Source organism: Cystoisospora suis (genome assembly GCF_002600585.1).
Source record: "Cystoisospora suis strain Wien I chromosome Unknown contig_4195, whole genome shotgun sequence".
Taxonomy (NCBI): domain Eukaryota; phylum Apicomplexa; class Conoidasida; order Eucoccidiorida; family Sarcocystidae; genus Cystoisospora; species Cystoisospora suis.
This window is the reverse complement of record NW_027156987.1, coordinates 1,957-19,942: the sequence shown is the minus strand read 5'-3', so window position 1 is coordinate 19,942 and position 17,986 is coordinate 1,957. Positions and strand designations below refer to the sequence as shown.

The window sequence follows — 17,986 nt, the reverse complement described above, 5'->3', positions numbered from 1 at the left end:
TGTATATAGGTCTCTTTATCCTAGAAAGGCGAAAGAAAGTCTCTATCGTTCATGTATTTAGCTATTTGCTTGTCAGTGATGTATGTATCTTTAATCTATCTTGTGAGACAGGAAGGAGAAGAAGATGAGTGAAGCCCAGTCACTATGACTACTACTGCTACCCCTACTACTGCTACCCCTACTACTATGACTATTCCTGTCTGTCTAGAGGTAGATAGGAAGAAAGGGGGGTCGACGAATGAAGAAGACGAGAAGAAAGAAAAGGCAGATAAGCTCTAACTCATAAAGAAAGAAAGGGAAAACCAATAAGATCGCAAGGAACGAAAGGGAAAGAAGAGAAGATGAAGTTTGGAGGACATTTGCTTGGCGATCGAAATGTGAGACAGCAGCTCTGTGGAAGAATAATTTAAAGGGGGAGGGGGGAGATACATCATAAACAACAGGACGAAAAGAAAGAGAAGAAAAAGAAGAAGAAAGACGATCTTCCTCAGAATGATGCTCTTGTTGACGAGTGTCTCCTCTAACTCTTTTTCCTATTGTCAGGTGTACATACACCCATGAGGGTGAATGAGTAGTTAGGAAATCCATTCTATCTCTTGCTTCAGGTTTTCTCCTTTTTTTCTTGCTGTTTCACGTCCCTTTCTTTACTCTCTTCTTTTCTTTCATTCCTTTGAAAGAAGAAGAAAAAGAACGATCGGAGGTTACACCATAAGAGGAAGAAGAAAGAGCTATGAAAGAGATGCCTCGGAGGATGTGTGGGTTTATCGTGCCATGACGATCGGGATCTAACTTGTCTCTTGATCATTTTAAAGCTTTTCATCCATCTTCTTCTTTCTTTTCTTTGCATCTCTTTGTTTCTTTCCTTCCTTCTCAAATCGCTTCAAGATATTGTTGTATTCACTGGTCAAAACACCTTTACGAGAGAAGGAGAAAGAGAAGGACGCGAAACAAATGACAGAAAGAAGAAAGCTTTTCTAGAGCGTTTGCGAATGTACGATGGATGGATTGATCCTGGACCTTGTATAAGGAGTAAAGCAGTAGTATCTTCCCTCTTCGACAGTGGAGTGAGTCGAGTGTACATACACCACCCCCACAGGCAACTACTACCTCAGAGACGGTTGCTAGTGGGAGATAAGAAAGAAGAAGGCTTCAGGATGGAGAGAGGATCATCTAGTCCCTCTGTCTTTCTTCTCTTGCAGCAGCAAACCGGTCTTGAGAAACTATCTTTCTCTCATCTTACTTCGTTCTAACTTTTCGAGGAATACACACACGGTGTAGAGAGAAAGAGACGAGCAATCTTCCTTGTATCGCAGTCAGAGGTTTAGATTGTCTTTCTCTTGTCATGAGCATCGACGTAACTATTCGTCACCTCAAGAGATCGAAGAGAAGAGAAGGAGGAGTGAAGAAAGAGGCACAGAGAGAGAGAGAGAGAAAGAAAGACAGCTATCATTCCTCGATCGTACTCGATAACAAGTGGACGACGACGATAAGGACGGCCATGAGCGGACGCATCCAGCGCGCAGACAGGCAGATAGCTGTATGATGAGGGTTTATGGTTCTTCCTTTCCCTTGAAGTAAAGTGGAAGAAGTAAAAATAAAGAGAGACAGAGAGAGAGATGAATGCAGGAGGAGAGGGAGAAAACGTAAAGAACGGATAAGACATAGATCTCTCATTCCTTCCTCTCTCACTCAAGGCAGACTGTCTGTCCCATGTACATCTCTGTCTAGCTATCTAGAGATAAGAAACAGACAGCCTCCTTCTCTCTCTCTATCTCTCTGTATGTAGATGTATGTACCTACCGTGTAGTGTTACTTCTCCTGTTTGGTTTGTTGTCCATAGCTTGGATGGAAAGAGTCTATCTCTCTCTATGCATGTGAATATATCTATTGTCTACAGATAGATACATGAAAGCATAAGAGATGATGCGTCACTCCATTTGAGATAGATTTCTTTTCATTCCTGGGGTTTCTTAGAAGAAGAAAGATAGCTGGAGAGAGAGAGATCTTCACCTCCATCATCTCTCAGCAGAGAAGAAGATAGAGAGAATACATATGTCTCTACTTCTCTTCTCTGTCTCTTTTCTTTTCCTTCTCTTTCTTTTCCTCCCCTCCTCGTTGTTTCTTCTTCTCTTTGCTCCTCTCCGCTCGGTCTTGCTTTCGCCAATGAAAACAAGAGGAGCAAAGAAACAGTGTTCTTTCTGTCGTTCATTACTATTCTTGAAAAGAAGTTCGATTGACAGCTAGCTAGACACACAACCTCGGAGTCTAGCGGGAGAAGGACAAAGGACAAGCGACCCAAGAGAAAGAGAAGAATCAAAAGACATTCCGTCAGCTATCCAGAGGGAGATAGAGAGATAGATAGATAGGTGAAAATACATGGAGATAGATATGGAGTGACAGACATAGAGATAGATAGATAGATAGATTGAAGATAGATAGATAGATATCGAAGAAAGGCTTTTAAAAAGCTGCTAGCTAAACTCTTTCAAAGGAGGAGAAGAGAGAGAGAAGTCGAGGAAACACAAGATTCCAAGATGTACAGCACATAGGAGAGAAACCTGTATCATGCTTCATGTCGATGTTCTCCGTCTCACATGACTCGCAATAGCCGTATCTAGCTATACGTACATACATGCATGGATGTGCATAGATAGATAGATATATAGGTGTACACGTGTAAGTAGATATCTATATGCATTTATATGTAGAACATGCATGCACAATGCATGGTTACATAGAGGATGAAATGAAGAGGAAGAAAGATAAGAAAGAAATTGATTCTTTGTGAGACGTAGTGGCCTGCCTCGCCGCGGAAGAATGGAATCAATCCTGTGTCTGAGGTGTACGTACACCCCAGGTCCATATGATAGATACACCCGGGTCATCACATTGGCATAGCTCTCCTTCATTCATTCCTATTCTCTCCCTCTATCTTTCTTTTCATCTTCTTCACATGCTTTTCATTCGTAGAAAGATCTCTTCACTTCTCTCATGAGGAGAAGAAAACAGTGCGAGACCCTTGTCTCTCTTTTGACTCTCCACCCTATCTCATGAGGTTTTTATCTTATCTTAGTCTTTACTTTTTCTACTTCTCTTCCCCCTTGTATCTTTCGAAAACGAGAGAGAGAGAATTTCATCTAACGTCTTCTTCTCTTGAAGAAGAGAAGAAGGAAGAAGACACCGACGTTCATGAGGAGGAGTCTCTCTTTCTTCTTCTCCTTCCTCTTTCTTACATTCTATGTTCTCGGAGCTCTTTACTTGTTTCGTATCCATGCGCATCTCTGTAGAAAGAAACACGTTTCGATGGACGGATCTCTTTGAAGACTCCTCTTCTTCTTCTTCTGTCTCTGTCTCTTGTCGAGATAGAGAGTTGTCTTTCTTACAGAAAGAAAGAAGGTTCCTCATAAGTAGAGGAGAAAAAGAAGAAGAAGAGAATGTAGGTGCTAGGAGATATCCAGGAGAAGACTTCTGCTTCTTCTTTTTCTCCCCTTGATCTGCCTTCTCGGAGATTCTTCTTAGATTGACAAGCTTTCTCTTCGTTTCTATACACGATTTAATAGAGGTTATCCACTGCTCCACCTGCAAAAGATTGAAGAGAGAAGGAGAAGAAGAAAAGAGAGAAAGAAAGGCTCCAAAAATAGCAGAAAGTTTTGGCGCACCAGGTGTTCCACCTTGCGTACACAAAGACGAAGAAGAAGAGAGAAGAGAGGCTTCTGTATGAGATGAGAGGTCATCGAGCAAAGGGTTGCTCTTCGTCTTTCTTCTCTTTCCTTCATCGTCTATGCTACCGTCTATCATCTCTCTTTCTTCTTCCTCTTCCTCTTCCTCTTCTTCTTTGATCTTTTTCTTGTTCTTTTCTTCTTCTTGCTTTTCGAAGGCTTGAACTCTATCGAGGATTCCCGTAGGATAAAGACTGAAGAGAGGAGAAGAGACTTGCGGGAGATCCTCCCGTGTGGAGCAAGAGCTGCTTGACTTCTGGCTTGTCGCTGATATAAGGTTAATCAAAGAAACGCGCACTTTATCGACCAGCAGACACTCCGTCAGAAAGTAATAGAGATAGAAAAATGAAGAAGAAGATGGAGATGAAGAGAAAGACAATGTTGGTCTCCGAAAGAATGAAGAAGAAGAAGAAAGCAAGAAGAAACACTCGGGACTCTCTTCTTTTGAACTTCTCTCTCGTCGTTCTTCATCTTCTTCTTGATAAGGGTTGTCTTTCTTTCTTTTTTGTGCGGCTTCTTCTTCTTCTTGATCCTTGTCCTGTCCTTGTTTCTCTTGCTCTTCTTCCTTTTCTTCTCTTCTCTCTTTATCTTCTTTTCTCCTCTTTTCTTCCTCTTTCTTCTTCTCTCTTTCCTCTTCGTCTTCTCTCTTCGTCTCCTCCTTCGTAGGTTGAGAAGAAGTAGAGCCCTCGGCTTGAAGAAGAAGATGCTTTTCAAGAAGAGAGAAAATCTTCAAGAAGCGAGCGTAATTTCCTTCACGGAGAATCCTTCCGACTTCTTTAGCAAACTTCACCTCATCTCCAAACAACAAAAATACATCGTCATCCATCTTCTCCTTCTTTTCTCTTTCTCTTTCTCTCTTCTTCTCTCTTTCACACTCTTCTTCTTCTTCTCTTGGGTCTACCTTTTGTGTCTCTCTATTGAAATCGAGACGAGAAGACGATGCAGAGGAAGATAAGAAAGAAGAAGGAGAAGAAGAGAGAGAAGAAGACGAAGTAGAGAGAGAAGAAGAAGAGAGAGAGTTAATGAAAAGATGATTCTCCTTCTCTTTGGCTCCTTCTTCTTCATTCTCTTTCCTATCTCCTTCTTCTTCTTCTTTCTCTTTCTTCTCTTCTTGTTTGCCTTTCTTTTTATCTTCTTCTTTTTCTTCTTTCTTCAGCGTAGTTGTATCTGCTGTAGGAGATGAGAGAGACGGGAGGTTATCTCGAATAGATTGAAGAGCCTTCAGACATTCCAAAACACAAGGGATAAACTTCACTACAGAAGAAGAAGAAGAGGGAGAAGAGTGAGGGATGGCGGAGATGATACAGACAAAACGTCCGTAGAGAAGAAAGAGTCGGAGAGAATGAACCTTCTCAAGAAATCTTAGGACATATGCCTTTTCTTCTTCTTCTTCATGATTTTTCCTATCATAGAAACTATCAACCTTTTCCATTGTCGATCTCTCCTCTTCTTCTCTTCCCTCTTCATCTTTTCCTTGTTCTCTCTCTTCTTCTTCTTCTCCCTCTTCCTTCTCTTCTTTGTCTTGAATTTTATCCCTTCTCAACGCTTCTTCATCTTCCGTTTCTTCTTCTTCTTCCTGTTTCTCTCCTTCGTCTTCTTCCTCTCCTTCTCTGGTCTTTCTTTTTCTTTTGACCTTGGCGAGATTTCTATTCTTGAAGAGAGAGGAGTTCTCTTGAAGAAGCTTCAGCAGCGTCGATACACAGACAGCTACTTCGCATGTATCTCCAGACTGAGCGGCTAAGCATATATTAGAGAATAAGATTTCTTCATACAAATCTCTTCTCCTTCTTCTCTCTTCTTCTTCTTCTTCTCTCTCTCGACATTTCTCTTTCTCTTTATCACTCTCCTGACCTTCCTCGCAATCTCCATCCTTCAGCCTTCTCAAAGTCTTTACAGCGCAACAAGAGAGTGAAGAAGAAGAGGGAGAGGAAGACGAAGAAGATGAGAGAGAAGAAGAGCTGTTTCTTCCTTGATAGTTCTGAACTAGACAGCACTGACGTAGGAAGCGAAAGAGCTCATGATGTCTGTATCTCCATAGAAAGAATCTCTTCATTCTTTCTATATAAAACTTCTTCTTTCTCATCTCATATAACTTCTTCCTTCTCTTCTCCTCTCTCTCTTCTTCTTCTTCTTCTTCTCTTGTCTCACGATCATTCCCATCTCCCTTTCCATTCTTTCTCCTCCTCCTAACACTCTTGTCACTACCATGCTGAAGAAGAAATCCATCGAGACTATCACACAGAGAACGCTCTTCTCTCTCTTCTTCTTCTTCTTCTTCTTCTTCTTCCTCTTTTTCCTCTTCGAAGAAAGAACGGAAGAAAGAGAGAGAAGCTTTTTCTTGCATGTAGAGACTTCTCAGGTTATGAAAAGAAATGCTCTTGGATGCATACGTGGGAATGCGACAGTACTCGACGGTCTTGAGCTCTCCATCTCCACAAGAGAGAGAAGAAGAAGAGAATGAGATTTCTTGTTCTCTATCTTCTTTTTCTTCTCCTCTTCTTTCTCTTGGGGGGATGCCATGCATCTCTCGGTGGTCCTCTTCTTCCTTCTTAGTCTTCTTTTTCTTTTTCTTTTTCCTTTTCTTTTTCTTTTCTTCTTCTCCTCTCTCTATCACCTTCCTTGTCTCATCTTCACTCTTCTTTCTCTCCTCCTCCTCCTTCTCGTCGTCGTCTTGTACAGGCTGAATCGTCTCTAGATCTGCATGCTGTCCCTTTTCGGGCTTTACCGTGTCTTCGTCTTCGTCAGATGGTAGGGGAGATTGAACAGATCTCTCTACCTTCATAGACTTGCACTCTGAAGGAAGAAGAGAAGGAGACAGAGAAAGTGAGGAAGAAGAGGAGGCAATTCTCGGCTTCTTTCTCTGTGTGGGAAACTTGTTAACAGAAGGAGAGGGAGAAGAAGAAAAAGATGAAGAGAAGGAAGAAGACGGTGAAAAGAACAAGGAAGAAGAGGAAAGAGAAGAAGAGAGGCAGATATGATTGTCTGGTCTCCCTCTCTTTCTTTTCTTTCTCTCTTCTTCTTCTTCTCCTCTTCGTCTTTTCTTTCTTCGTAGGAGAGTGAAGAGATAGAGTTTATTTGACAGAGAGTTCAAACGTTCTCGGCGACGTGACAAAAAGAAGAAAGTGGAAGAAGATGCCGATCTCTTGGCACGTGAAGAAGACACGGGAAAAGAAGAGAAAGAAGAAGAAGGAAGAGAAGAAGAAAGAAGAGAAGAGTTGAGATTCTTTTTCTTGTCTTTTTTCCTCATCTTGATTAGATCGATCTTCTGTCATGTCTCTCTCCCTTTCTCTAGCCAAACACACGGAGGCCTTCTTTCTTCTCCTATTTGCACAGAGACACGAAGAAAGATAGAGAGAAGGACAGATGAAGTGAAAGAAAAAAAGAGAGAAGAAAAACGGTGCTTCTCGTTATCCATGTGAGGTGTGTGAAGTTCCCTTCGAGTAGTTGGGGAAGAAGAAAGAGAGAATCTATCCTCCTCTTCTGCTTCTCTCGAATTCTTTCTGTCCTTCTTCTCTTTCCTTCGCCTTCTTTAGATAGGCATAGAATCGAGAGAAAGCTGTATTCTTTCTCTCTCTTTTCCCTCTTTTCCCGAGAAGACTTGGCTCTTCTGCGTATCTTTTCTCCTTGTCGATTGCATGCAGTGAATGACTTTCATCGCGTTCTGTAGAAAAGAAGCTTTCTCCTTGTAAACTTGCTTCTTCTTCTTCCTTTCTCTAATCCTTTTAGTAGAACTTTTACTTTCCTTTTCTTCCTTTTCTTTCTTTTCTCTGAAGAGGAGAAAGATTCTTCTTTATTGCCATGCTAGGGTCGAGCTGTCTACGTCTGAAGGGAGTTGAAGATTCAAGCCTTGTTTGGTCTTTCTTTCCTTGTTCCTTGCTTTCTTTAGTGGACTCGATTCGACTTAAAGCTCAGGGAGCCCTTCTTCCTATTCTCTCTCGGTCTTTCTCTCTCTTCTCTTCTTCTTCTTCTGTTTGCTTGATGTAAAGAATCAAAACTCTCCTCTCTTTTTTTCTTTCGTATTCCCCTCTGTGTGTTTCACGTGAGCTACCATCTCTATGTTTCCTTCTTTCTTCTCACATTGCTTCCTTCCTTCTTCTTTCTCTCATGCAGAACTTACCCTGAATGGTTAAGCCGTCCTTTATCCTTTCTTTCTCCGACCTTCCTTTCTCTTTTTCCTTCTCTGTCTTTTCTCCTTTTTTGTGTTTCTTTCACTTTAAGTCATAGGAGGCTCAGTCTCTATCTAATCTATCGTTTTCCTCTTCTTTTTTCTCTTCCTTCGTTTCTCTCTCAGACTTCACTGGCATATCTTTCATACCTAGGAGAAAGAGACAAAGAGAGAGAAAAGTGAATGTGGACGTATTGTATAGACAGCTCTCACATCTCTCTAGATAATACACATGGATCGCCCGATCGATAGATACATGGATAGATCAAACATAAATAGATAAATAGATAGATAGATCGGACAACCTAGCGATAGACTAAAGAAAGAAAGATAGGTGGGTCATAGGTGGTCTTTCATGAAGTGTCTATGTTGTCATATAAGTGCTTATCTACTACTGTAGACGAGATTTGAGCTTGCATATCCCTCTTTCTGCTTGTCGAAACACCAGAGGAAGACTAAGAAGTAGCAAGAGAGAATGAGAAAAAGAGAGAAGGAGAAGATCGATTTCTCCTCCTCTCTTCAGACAGATCTCTGTGATTCTTGCACTGAAACGACACAAGGGAAGAAGAAGAAGATGTATAATAGCTATGTCTGGAGAGAGATGGATGATCTAGGTTCATCTCCATGAGGGCTGAGAAAGGAAAGAAAGAGAGATTGATAGATAGATAGATAGACAGGAGAAAAAAGGGGTAGACGCGCGCGCGAGGGAGAGAGATAGACCGATCGATCGCTAGATACTGGAGAAGAGAGATGGCATCCGTCTTTTCATCTTTCTTGAAGAAGAAAGTTCGAGACCATTTATCTTTGATCGATTCCGCTTTAGAGATTGACACACTCCTTACACGAGCACGTGCGACTGCCCTACATTTCTTTGAGAATCGCTCTCTTCCTCCTTCTATTCCTCTTGATCTGTCTCTTTCTCTCTCTTCTTTATCTTCGTCACCTAGCTTAGCCTGCTCTTCTTCTTCTTCAGGCTCAGCCTCTTCTTGTTGTAACGGAGACTTTGCTTCTTCTTCTTTCGAGAAGAAGAGCACGTCACGTTCCGTGAAGAATCAAGCTGACGGCTATACAGACAGAGATGATCTTGGTAGGGATGAAGAGAAAGAAAAAGAGAAAGAAGATGAAGAAGAAGAAGAAAGAAGAGACAAGAAAGATGGAAAGAGAGAAGGAGAGCGAGTGAAGTCTGAAGATGAGAAGAGTAAGGAAAGAAGAAAACAGAAAGAGGAACAAGAAGAGATAGAGAAGAAGAAGAGAGACGTGAAGGAGAAGTTCGATGTTGAGGTGTATAGACAGTCGACGCGTCTGGTCTCCCCCTTACCTGTAGATCAATTAGAGAAGTTCCATCAGATCCTGCATCAGATTCTTCTTCTTTGTCGACAACAGAAGGCTGCAGATGCCTTAAAGAGAAAGGAATATGCTCTTCAGCAACAGAAAGAGGATCCCAAGAGCAAGAAGACCAACCTTGCTCTTTCCTCTTCTTCTTTTTCCTCGTCGCTTCACGCTTCCTCAAGGAATGGGGGTGTAGATACACCGTACGAAAGTCGAGATCACGCAAAAGAAGCAGAGCTGGAAAGAAGAAGAAAGCAAAGAGAAAGAGAAGAACAAGAAAAAGAAGAAGAAAGAAAGAGACAACGGGAGAAAGGAGGGGTCTGCCAAGCTTTAGCAAATCATCCGTATGGTCTCGGAGTCATCTGCGCCTCTCTACATCTCCAGAAAAGCTTTCTTCAAGACGGTGATCCTCACCATCATCCTGCTACTTCCTCTTCTTTCTCTCTTGTAGATGAAAAGAAGAAAGAAAGAATAGGCGGAATCGTTCAAGATGCTTTGGAAGTTCTCGAGATTCTCTTGACGATCATGATTCCTACTCTTTATAAAGATATAGAAGAAAGAAGAAATGCTTCTCTCATCCTGAAGCCTGATAGTTGCGGTGTATGTACACCTGAAGACGGGGATGAACAAGGATACGGAGAAAATGAAGAAGATGACGAGGAAGAAGAAGAGAGTTTGCTTGAGGAGGATGAAGAAGGAGATAGTTTCTTTAATGTTGAAGATCTTCTTCCCTTGAATCGGCGTTCGTTCTTCATCGCTCGAGAGAAGGAAGTTGACCCGCATCGGAGTCGATGCTGGGACAAGGGAGAAAGCGAAAGAAGAAGAAGAAATGTGATAGAAGGAATAGAAGAAGAACTGGAAAGACGAAGAACGAAAGACTTGATAAGTGAAGAGGATGAAACCATGTTGTTATCTGGGGTGTATGTACACCTCTTGGAGAGTGTGATGTCTTATACCATTAATGGTGATTTGATTGTTTCTCTTCTTCTTCTCCCTGAGGTGTATATACAGCATGCTGCTCTACTTATACTTCAGAAACTTTATACATCATCTGATATTCTTCACGACATCGCGAACTCGAGAATTTCTTTCTACCGAAAGCAACGAAACTTAAGACATCTCCTTCTTCACGAATCAACCTGGATCTCCAAATCTCTTCTTCTCAACTTCTCCACAGCTCCTTCTTCGACTTCTCTCTCTCCTTCTTCCTTCCATACCCCTCCTTCCTCTTCTATTTCAAGACGAGATCAGGATCTCTTTGTAAGAGAGAAAGAAGAAAAGTTGAAGATAGAGAGAGCCATTGGAGTGAAGAAGAAAGGACGTCTAATGTGCCAGTGTATCGAGACTTCGTTTCTCAATCGGCCCATGTGTATCAATCGACTTACGACGTCTCTTCAAGAAGATAACGATGAAGAAATTAAAGCCGACTTTGTCCGATATGAAGCTCTAGAAGTCTTGAGAATTCTCTCCACACGCAACCCAGATCTTCAGACTATTATCACTTTCCAGGTAAATCCCAAGGAGGGGGAAGAAAAGAGGAGAGAGAGAGAGAGACGAGACGTCTCGTCTCTCTCTCTCCTCTTTTCTTCTCTTCGCCGTACACCAGTCAGGTCTGGATGGAAAGACAGACAGAACACGGGAGAAACAACTTAATACAGTGTGTATACAGATAGAGATAGATATGGTACATAAAATAGATCAAAGATACGTAGAGAGATAGATGGAGAAAAGATAGAGAGATCGATGGTAGATCGGTATGTTTGTATGTAATAGGGTATGATCTTCACGTGTCTGATCTTCTCTGTGACTTTCTATCCTATAGGTGTATATGTGGATACATATAAGTACTCCTTCATATAGAGATGTAGACATATACCTGTAGAGAGAGATGGGGGGGCGATGAGTTTTTCTCCAGCCATTCTTTTATTTCTATGGATATCTTCTTCCCTCTACTTACAGCCCATCCACGCACGTACCTAGATACATTCCTAGACTGACGCGCCTTCATGTAAGGGATTTGTACATGTATACTATAGCTACTACTTGGAGAAGGTACATCTGTAAGTCTATGTATACGTCTATGTCTGGTAGGTATATATGTGTGTGTTCGTTGTATCTATCTCTATGGATTTGGAGTTCTCTACTCATCGCAACAACTCCTGTCATCATAGAGGTGTCGACTCTCCTCTTCTTCGTCTTGTTGCTATGGGTCAGCTATCTCTATTTAGTCGTTTCTGTAGGAGTCTTGTTAACACTAGACGTCGAAGACATGCGTGGACGGATACGACGTCGATGGAGGTGATGAGGGATGATTTGCGAGTTCTCTCTCTCTCTCTTTCTCTCGCCTTTGGGAATCTGCACTCCTCTAAATGTCTGTATTGGAAGTATCTATATATCTATGTAGACACCATTTCAGGTCTACGTGTATGTTTATCCGTACATATGTATCTCCTGTCTACATATGTCTGGGGAGCTAGCTAGGTTTCTAGCTAGCTGGCTAGCTCTCTATGTCTTGACGGTGTGACATTTTAGGGACTTGTGCACCTTTTTTGAATGATGTATGTGTTTCCCTTTGATTGAGATCTCTCCTTCTTCTTTTTCTTCTTCTTCGTTCTTTTTAGGGAGCTATAGAGGCTTTGCTATCTTTACTTTCGAGTGAGTTATCTCTCAATTTCTACGCTCCTAGCCAGGCTTCTTCTTCTTCCTCCTCTTCTCATCTTCATCGTTATCACGTTAAAGCTGCTTCCCAGTCCTCAGGTGTCTCTCCTCCCTCTGTCTCGACGCTTCAGATGCTTTTGAAGAGTTCAAGAGTTCGATCGATTCTGAGGTGTATGTACAGCTTAACAAAGAGTTCACCTGTGAGAAAGTATGTAAGGGAAGCGAATCTTCTTCAGCCGTTTCTTCTTCTTTTAGAAATTCTTCTCAAAGCCAAAGATCAGCAGTTGAAAGAGATAGGCAGATTCTCTCGAAAGATGGAAAGGAGATTCTTGATCGAGGAAAAATGCGAATCTCCCCCCTCCTCGTTTTCTAGGGGTGTGAAGTTTCATCGTGTTTTCTTTGATATGTTGCAAGGAGATTTGCCCGTCGATGGAAGAGAAGAAGAAAAGAAGAGAAAGAGAGAAAGAGAAGGAGGAAAGGAAAAAGAAGAAGACAGACACGTACCAGGGAGAAATAGAGGAAGAGAGGGAGAAGACGAGAAGTTTTCAAGTCATCTTTTCTCGAGTGGCGTAACATCAGGTGTACATACACCACATGGGGTGGATGCTTCTCAAGATCAAGAGATTCTTTCTGATCTTTCTTCTTCTCTGACTTCTTCAACACCTTTAGATATCTCTCTTTCTCTTGTCTTCGCTATTTTCAGACACTTCTTTCCTGTCTCTTCTTCATTACCTCGTCGTTCTTCCTCGCCTTCTTCTCGTAAGATCCGTACACCTGTCTCTGCTTGTTTCTCGCGCCTCAGTCCCGCGCTCTCACCGTCGGAGAAACGAAGGCGGAGAGGAAGAGGAAGGGGAGCACAAGAAGGAGAAGAAGAGATGAAAAAGAAAGAAAAACGCGAAGGTCTAGCCAATGAAGTTCGTTCTAATCAACTCGTCTTTCTACAGCATGGCGCACTCGATCTCTTTTCACAGCAGATCGCCAAGATCTCCAATACTCTTGCTTTCTTCTTCTATCAGAACACCTCAACGAACGCCTCTCTTCTTTCTTCCTCTTCTTCTCTCTCTTCGTCTCCCTGTTTAAGTCAGAAGAATGGTCTATTCTCTTCTTCTTCAGATCCTATGGCGCAGGAAGAAATCGATGGAAACTTGTCTATGAAAACGACTACTCCTTTATCACCTTCACTTGGAGGTCCTCAGCATCATAATGAGCCTCTTGAAGGCTTTCCTTCTTCTCCTCCTCTCTCTTCATTTTCTCCCTTTTCTCTCGGCTTCTTTTCCTATCTTTTACCCGGTGTTTTACGTCTTTTAACTCAACTGTCTCAGCTTTTTCTTGCGGTAATTGTCTCAACGACATCTCTCTCTTCTTCTTCTTCTTCTCCTCCCCATTCTTCTGAAAAGAAGAGTGATCAGGAAGAAGCCGCTTTCGTGGATTTGGTTCTGTCTGCTCTTCTTCTTCCTTCGTCTTCTCCTCCTGGGGGGGGAGGGGGGGGAGAACAAGATGGAAGCAGGGGAGAACAAGCCATGGCTCCTTCTTCTCCTCCTGCTGCTGGGAGCGGTGGAGGAGGAGCTGTCCCACCTCCTCTGTATTGTTTAGTCTACACAGCGCTACAGGATGGCTTGTCAGGGTCTCTTCATTCTCTTCTTCTTATCACTCTGGACACCGTAAGAATCTAGAGAAATCAAAGCCGTGAAGATAATGTGACTAGTCATAGGTATCTCTCTCTGTCTGCTTCTTATGACTGACTATCATCCATACAAGTGCTTCTTGGTCTTGTCACATACACGAGTTTCTTTAAGGCATTCATCATTTATCTTCTTTTGCCTCTCTTCTCTTCTTTCTATTTCTTTCGGTAGCCTTTCCTCTTCTCCGGTGTGAGGAGTATGTTCATCCATGAGGAAGATATTTCAGCGAGGCGTCATACATGTAGAGAGATACATAGAGATATAGACATGTTTTGAGAAAGAGAGATCACTAGCGATTCGACATAGACGCATCTCTGTGCGGACGTATACACACCGAGAGAGAGAAAGCTATCTTTGATCTATCTTTGACCTATCTATCTATCTACCGTTGATCTATCTTTAATGTATCTATTTCTATGTGTCTCCGTTTGGAGAGAGGTGAGAAGTGCGGGAGGTACGTGGGTAGCGATTGCCCTGGCGTGTCTTCTCTGACGTCCTATCTATACAGAAGAGAGAGAGAGATAGACGCCGTCATCTGCTTAGCTTTCAGACACTGTGTCTGTGTATGTATCAAAATGTATTTATATAGGAATGTATTTCTCTGTCGCTATATCTATCGCGTCCTATCTTTGTTTGGCCTTGTCGATGGATGTCTCTCTCCTTTGATCTCTCTGCAGTAGGCGTGTTCGTGGAGGCTCTCAATACATTTGTCGACATGTGGAGTAGTCGCTCTACAGATACATGTATATATATATAGATACCTATTCATATACGTACATCTTAATGCATTCACACCTGGCGCATGTGTTTGAGTCTTCTCGTTCTTTTTCGCATCTATCTATGTATCTTCAATCGATCTATCTATCTGTCTAACTTCAATACATCTGTCCCTGATCTAGCTATCTATCTCTTTATCTATCTTTAATCCATCTTCAGTCCATCCCATCCCTAGGTATTTTAAGGAGCTGACGGCGAGATGACATTCGAACCACCCCGTATTGTGGAGTACAGTCTACAATCCCCCCTTGAAGTCAGAGATGTCTCCTTCATTCCATTTGCTATTCCTTCCTTCTTTCTTTCCTTCTTTCTGTCTTTCTGTCTTTCTTTGATCTAATTGCATGCGTGTGCTTTTTCTCTCTCGCTTGTTTTAGATCATCACGTCCTTCCCCCAAGTTCAGGCGCACATACTTCTTGGGACTCTCGAGACTCTGCATTCTGCCGGCCTGTCGTCTTCTTCATCTTCTTCTTCTTCATCTGTTTCTCCTTCTTCTCTTTCAGCTAGTCATCCAGCAAATTCTTCTTCTTCCTCCCCTGTTTTCTTGGGTTCGTTTGATCTCTTTTCTTCTCTTCCACCTCTCCTTCTTCTTCGTCATGCTTCTTCTTCTTCCTTTTCATCTCCTTCTCCTTATCTCGATGGTAGTCATGCTGGGAATATCTCGAGTGTACGTACACCTCATCCTACAGCATCGATACACATCCAAGCTCATTCACATTCTCGTAGATCATCCAGAGAGGTAGACGAAGAAGAAGATCTTTTTGAACTCGAACCGCCGGCTCTACAGATTCTCCCCCCGGGTGTCTTCATAGCATCTCTTCTACAGTGGCTCGTCACGCGGAGTGTACATACAGCTGAGAAAGTCTCTTTATACCGTGCAAAACAAGCAGGTCTCCTGGATATGATCTACTCATCCGCACTTCAACTCAACCACCTCTCGTCGTCTTCTTCTGCTTCGCCTCTTCTTCTTGGCACCGATGAATCTATCTCTCATGATAGAGATGAAAGAGAAGAAGGAGACACGAAGGAAGGTATAAAGACTCCTCGTGATCATGTAGATGAAAAGATACACGAGAGAGATGTGCAGATCTCTTTAATAGAAAGACAGCAGAATTTGAAGAACGATCAGTTCGAAAGAAGAATAAGAATATCCCAGGCTATTCGAGCTCTTCAACTCTTATATCTCTGTCTTATAGATAATGAAGATCTGCGGGTTCTTTTCTCCTGCTCCTATCTTCTTCCTTCTTTATGTCCCTTCTTCTCTCTTCGAAATCAGGATCCTCATCTTCCTCTCTCTTCTTCTTCTTCTCCCCTCCAGACTTCTCTCAGTACGCAAGTGCAAAGCGTAGGAAACGATACGATCAAGAAGACCTCGATCAATACGAGGTATGTTTCTAGTAATGAAGGACAAAAAAGAGAAAGGAAAGAAGAAGAGAGTCTTTCAAAACACCTTTCTTCCCCTTCTTCTTTCTCTCCTCTCCATGAAGAGCACCAGAGTCTGCTGTATCAGCTTCTCCTTTATCTTCTTCCTTCTTTATGTCGATGTATCTTCTTCTATTCTGAGAAGCAGTTTCTCCGACAGCGCCCTAGTAAAGAGAAGAGGAAGAGATATGAAAAGAAGAACGATAAAGACAGAGATGTCGGAGAGGGAGAAGAAGGGATGATCGATGAAGAAGTGAAAGAAGAAGAAGAAGACTTCTATTTGTACAGTGCCCTGCTATCACACTTGTTAAATCTTCTTCTCTCCTTCTATCCAACGACACCGTCAAAGACCGAGCGTCGGCCCCGTGGTATTTCTTTTTCTCAACAAAAGACGAGGAATTCCAGGAGAAATGAAGCTCTCTTCGAAGAGAGAAAGATCAGTAAGAATCGACCTCCTCCTCAGATAATGAAAGTTGCAAGAGAGAAACAGGAGCCGCCTTCTTCGCGTATTCTCATGTCTCTCTATTCTTCTTCTTCTCTCTGGAATCAGGAGGGAGGGACGGAGAAGAAAAGAAGTTCATCTTCTCCAATCCATTTTCTGCCTTTAGGTTTGTCGTGGCTTCTCACATCAGGTCTTATTCTTCCTTCTCTTCTTCTTCTTTCTCTTCTCTTCTCTCATGATGAAGGCAGGCCGAAATCTCCTGTCTCTTCTTCCTGTACAGACAGCGAAGGAGATGTCTACGAGGTGAACGAGAGAAGAGATACGGCGCTGGGGGTGGCGATTTCGACAAGAAGAAAACAAGAGAAGAAGAGAAAGAAAAGAAGAAAGAAGAAGAAAATGGATGTCTTCCGGTGTCTCCATGTTGGCGATTCTCTGTTCATTCTTCAAGGCTCCATCTCTCTCCTCTTTGATCGAATTCTCTCTGTGTTTCACACATGGGAGAGAAGACTTGAAGAAGATGAAGAAGATGAAGAAGAGAGATTATCTCTCTATGAAGAAGACCGAAGGTCTCCTTTCTTTAGGAGTTTCTTCTTCTCTCAAACCCCAGCGATCAACGCCGGAGTCTCGCTGTATAGAAGTAGTGGTGGTCGGCATCTCAATAGAGAAGACTTAGGGAGCCCTTCTTTCTTCAGAAGGATAGATCGAGAAAGAAAAGAACAGGAGAAAGAGATAGATGACTTAGAAGAATCGAGGACCCTTCAGAGGAATGGGGGAGTGTCTGATTCTATGAGAGAGAACAAGAAAAAGAAGAAGGAGAGAAGTCATGAGCTTGCAGCGAGAATTAGCGAAAGAGAAAGACCAAGTGAGAGACAAGATCAAGAAGGAGAAGAAGAGGAAAGAGTGAAGAATGGAGATGCCATCTCTTCATCTTCGTTTTTAGATGATATAAGAAAGAGAAGAGAAGATACAGAAGACCTAATTCTTGATATCATCGGAGCCGACAAGACTGCTCTACAGACGATCAACCTTCTCAACTCACAGGTAACACCGCCCATTCGTCTCATTCTTCTTCTTCTTGCAATCTTCTATCCCTCTCTTCTTCTTCCTCTCTCCGATAATACAGACACGAGGAAAGAGATACGAAAGAAAGAAATAAAGAGTGAGAAAGAAAGAAAGAAAGAGAAAGAGAAGAGACGAGAGCACTTGTATATACTCCCTTGTTTCCATTGTGGGGGGGTGGCCTTTTCTGCAAGGAGAACCGAAAGGCAGAGACAGGAGAGAGATAGAACTCCAGAGACACGTCTCGTTCTATCATAGAAGTAGACTGTCTGCTTGTATCGTGTATACGTGTAGAGATAGTTACGATTCTGAATGGACAGGTGAAAGATAAACTGATAGGTGGATAGATCAAGGATAGGTAGGTTGAAGACAGATCGATAGATAGGTAGATTGAAGACAGGTAGGTCGAGTTGTTCTTTCTCCAGATGGATGACTTTCAGAGGCGTTGATAGCCCTGGACTGTCTGGTGACTGCTCTTAGGTAGACTGTCTCTCTTCTTTCACGTAGAAGAAGAAGAAGAAGAAGGAAATGAACAAGTACAAGAGAGAGACGTGGAGATGTCTGATGAGACTGTTGTGGGTGTTGTCCTACCCCTTATGAATTGAGACTATGCGTTGGGTCTATTTGCTTCTTGTTCTTTTTCTCTTTCTTTCTTTCCTGTTTCTTTCTCGCTGTTTCTTCCTTTCTTTCCTTCCTTCCTATCTCTTTCTCATTCTTTCTCACTCTTTCTCTTTC

At 42.4% G+C, this 17,986-nt stretch overlaps 3 protein-coding genes across 3 annotated transcripts; 2 read left to right on the top strand and 1 right to left on the bottom strand.

The window, feature by feature from the left end:
* The first annotated feature begins 10 nt into the window (after positions 1 to 10).
* CSUI_007797 (uncharacterized protein) lies at positions 11 to 730 on the top strand. The gene has a single exon (XM_068067940.1). The coding sequence runs from the start codon at positions 145 to 147 to the stop codon at positions 277 to 279; it is 135 nt and encodes a 44-aa protein (XP_067920089.1). The 5' UTR covers positions 11 to 144; the 3' UTR covers positions 280 to 730.
* A 1,667-nt stretch (positions 731 to 2,397) lies between these two features.
* CSUI_007796 (uncharacterized protein) lies at positions 2,398 to 7,550 on the bottom strand. Its single transcript, XM_068067939.1, has one exon. The coding sequence runs from the start codon at positions 6,964 to 6,966 to the stop codon at positions 3,070 to 3,072; it is 3,897 nt and encodes a 1,298-aa protein (XP_067920088.1). The 5' UTR covers positions 6,967 to 7,550; the 3' UTR covers positions 2,398 to 3,069.
* On the top strand, positions 7,447 to 17,351 carry CSUI_007795 (glutamic acid-rich protein; the record flags this gene model as incomplete). The annotated part of the gene is made up of 3 exons (XM_068067938.1): positions 7,447 to 10,722; positions 11,835 to 13,532; positions 14,705 to 17,351. Coding segments are annotated over exons 1-3 (6,432 nt in total), but the record flags the coding sequence as incomplete, so codon positions are not given.
* Positions 17,352 to 17,986: the final 635 nt, after the last annotated feature.

Excerpts from the sequence above, each read along its gene's own strand:
- CSUI_007797 (XM_068067940.1), top strand. The coding sequence starts at position 145 with ATGACTACTACTGCTACCCCTACTACTGCTACCCCTACTACTATGACT.
- CSUI_007796 (XM_068067939.1), bottom strand. The coding sequence starts at position 6,966 with ATGAGGAAAAAAGACAAGAAAAAGAATCTCAACTCTTCTCTTCTTTCT.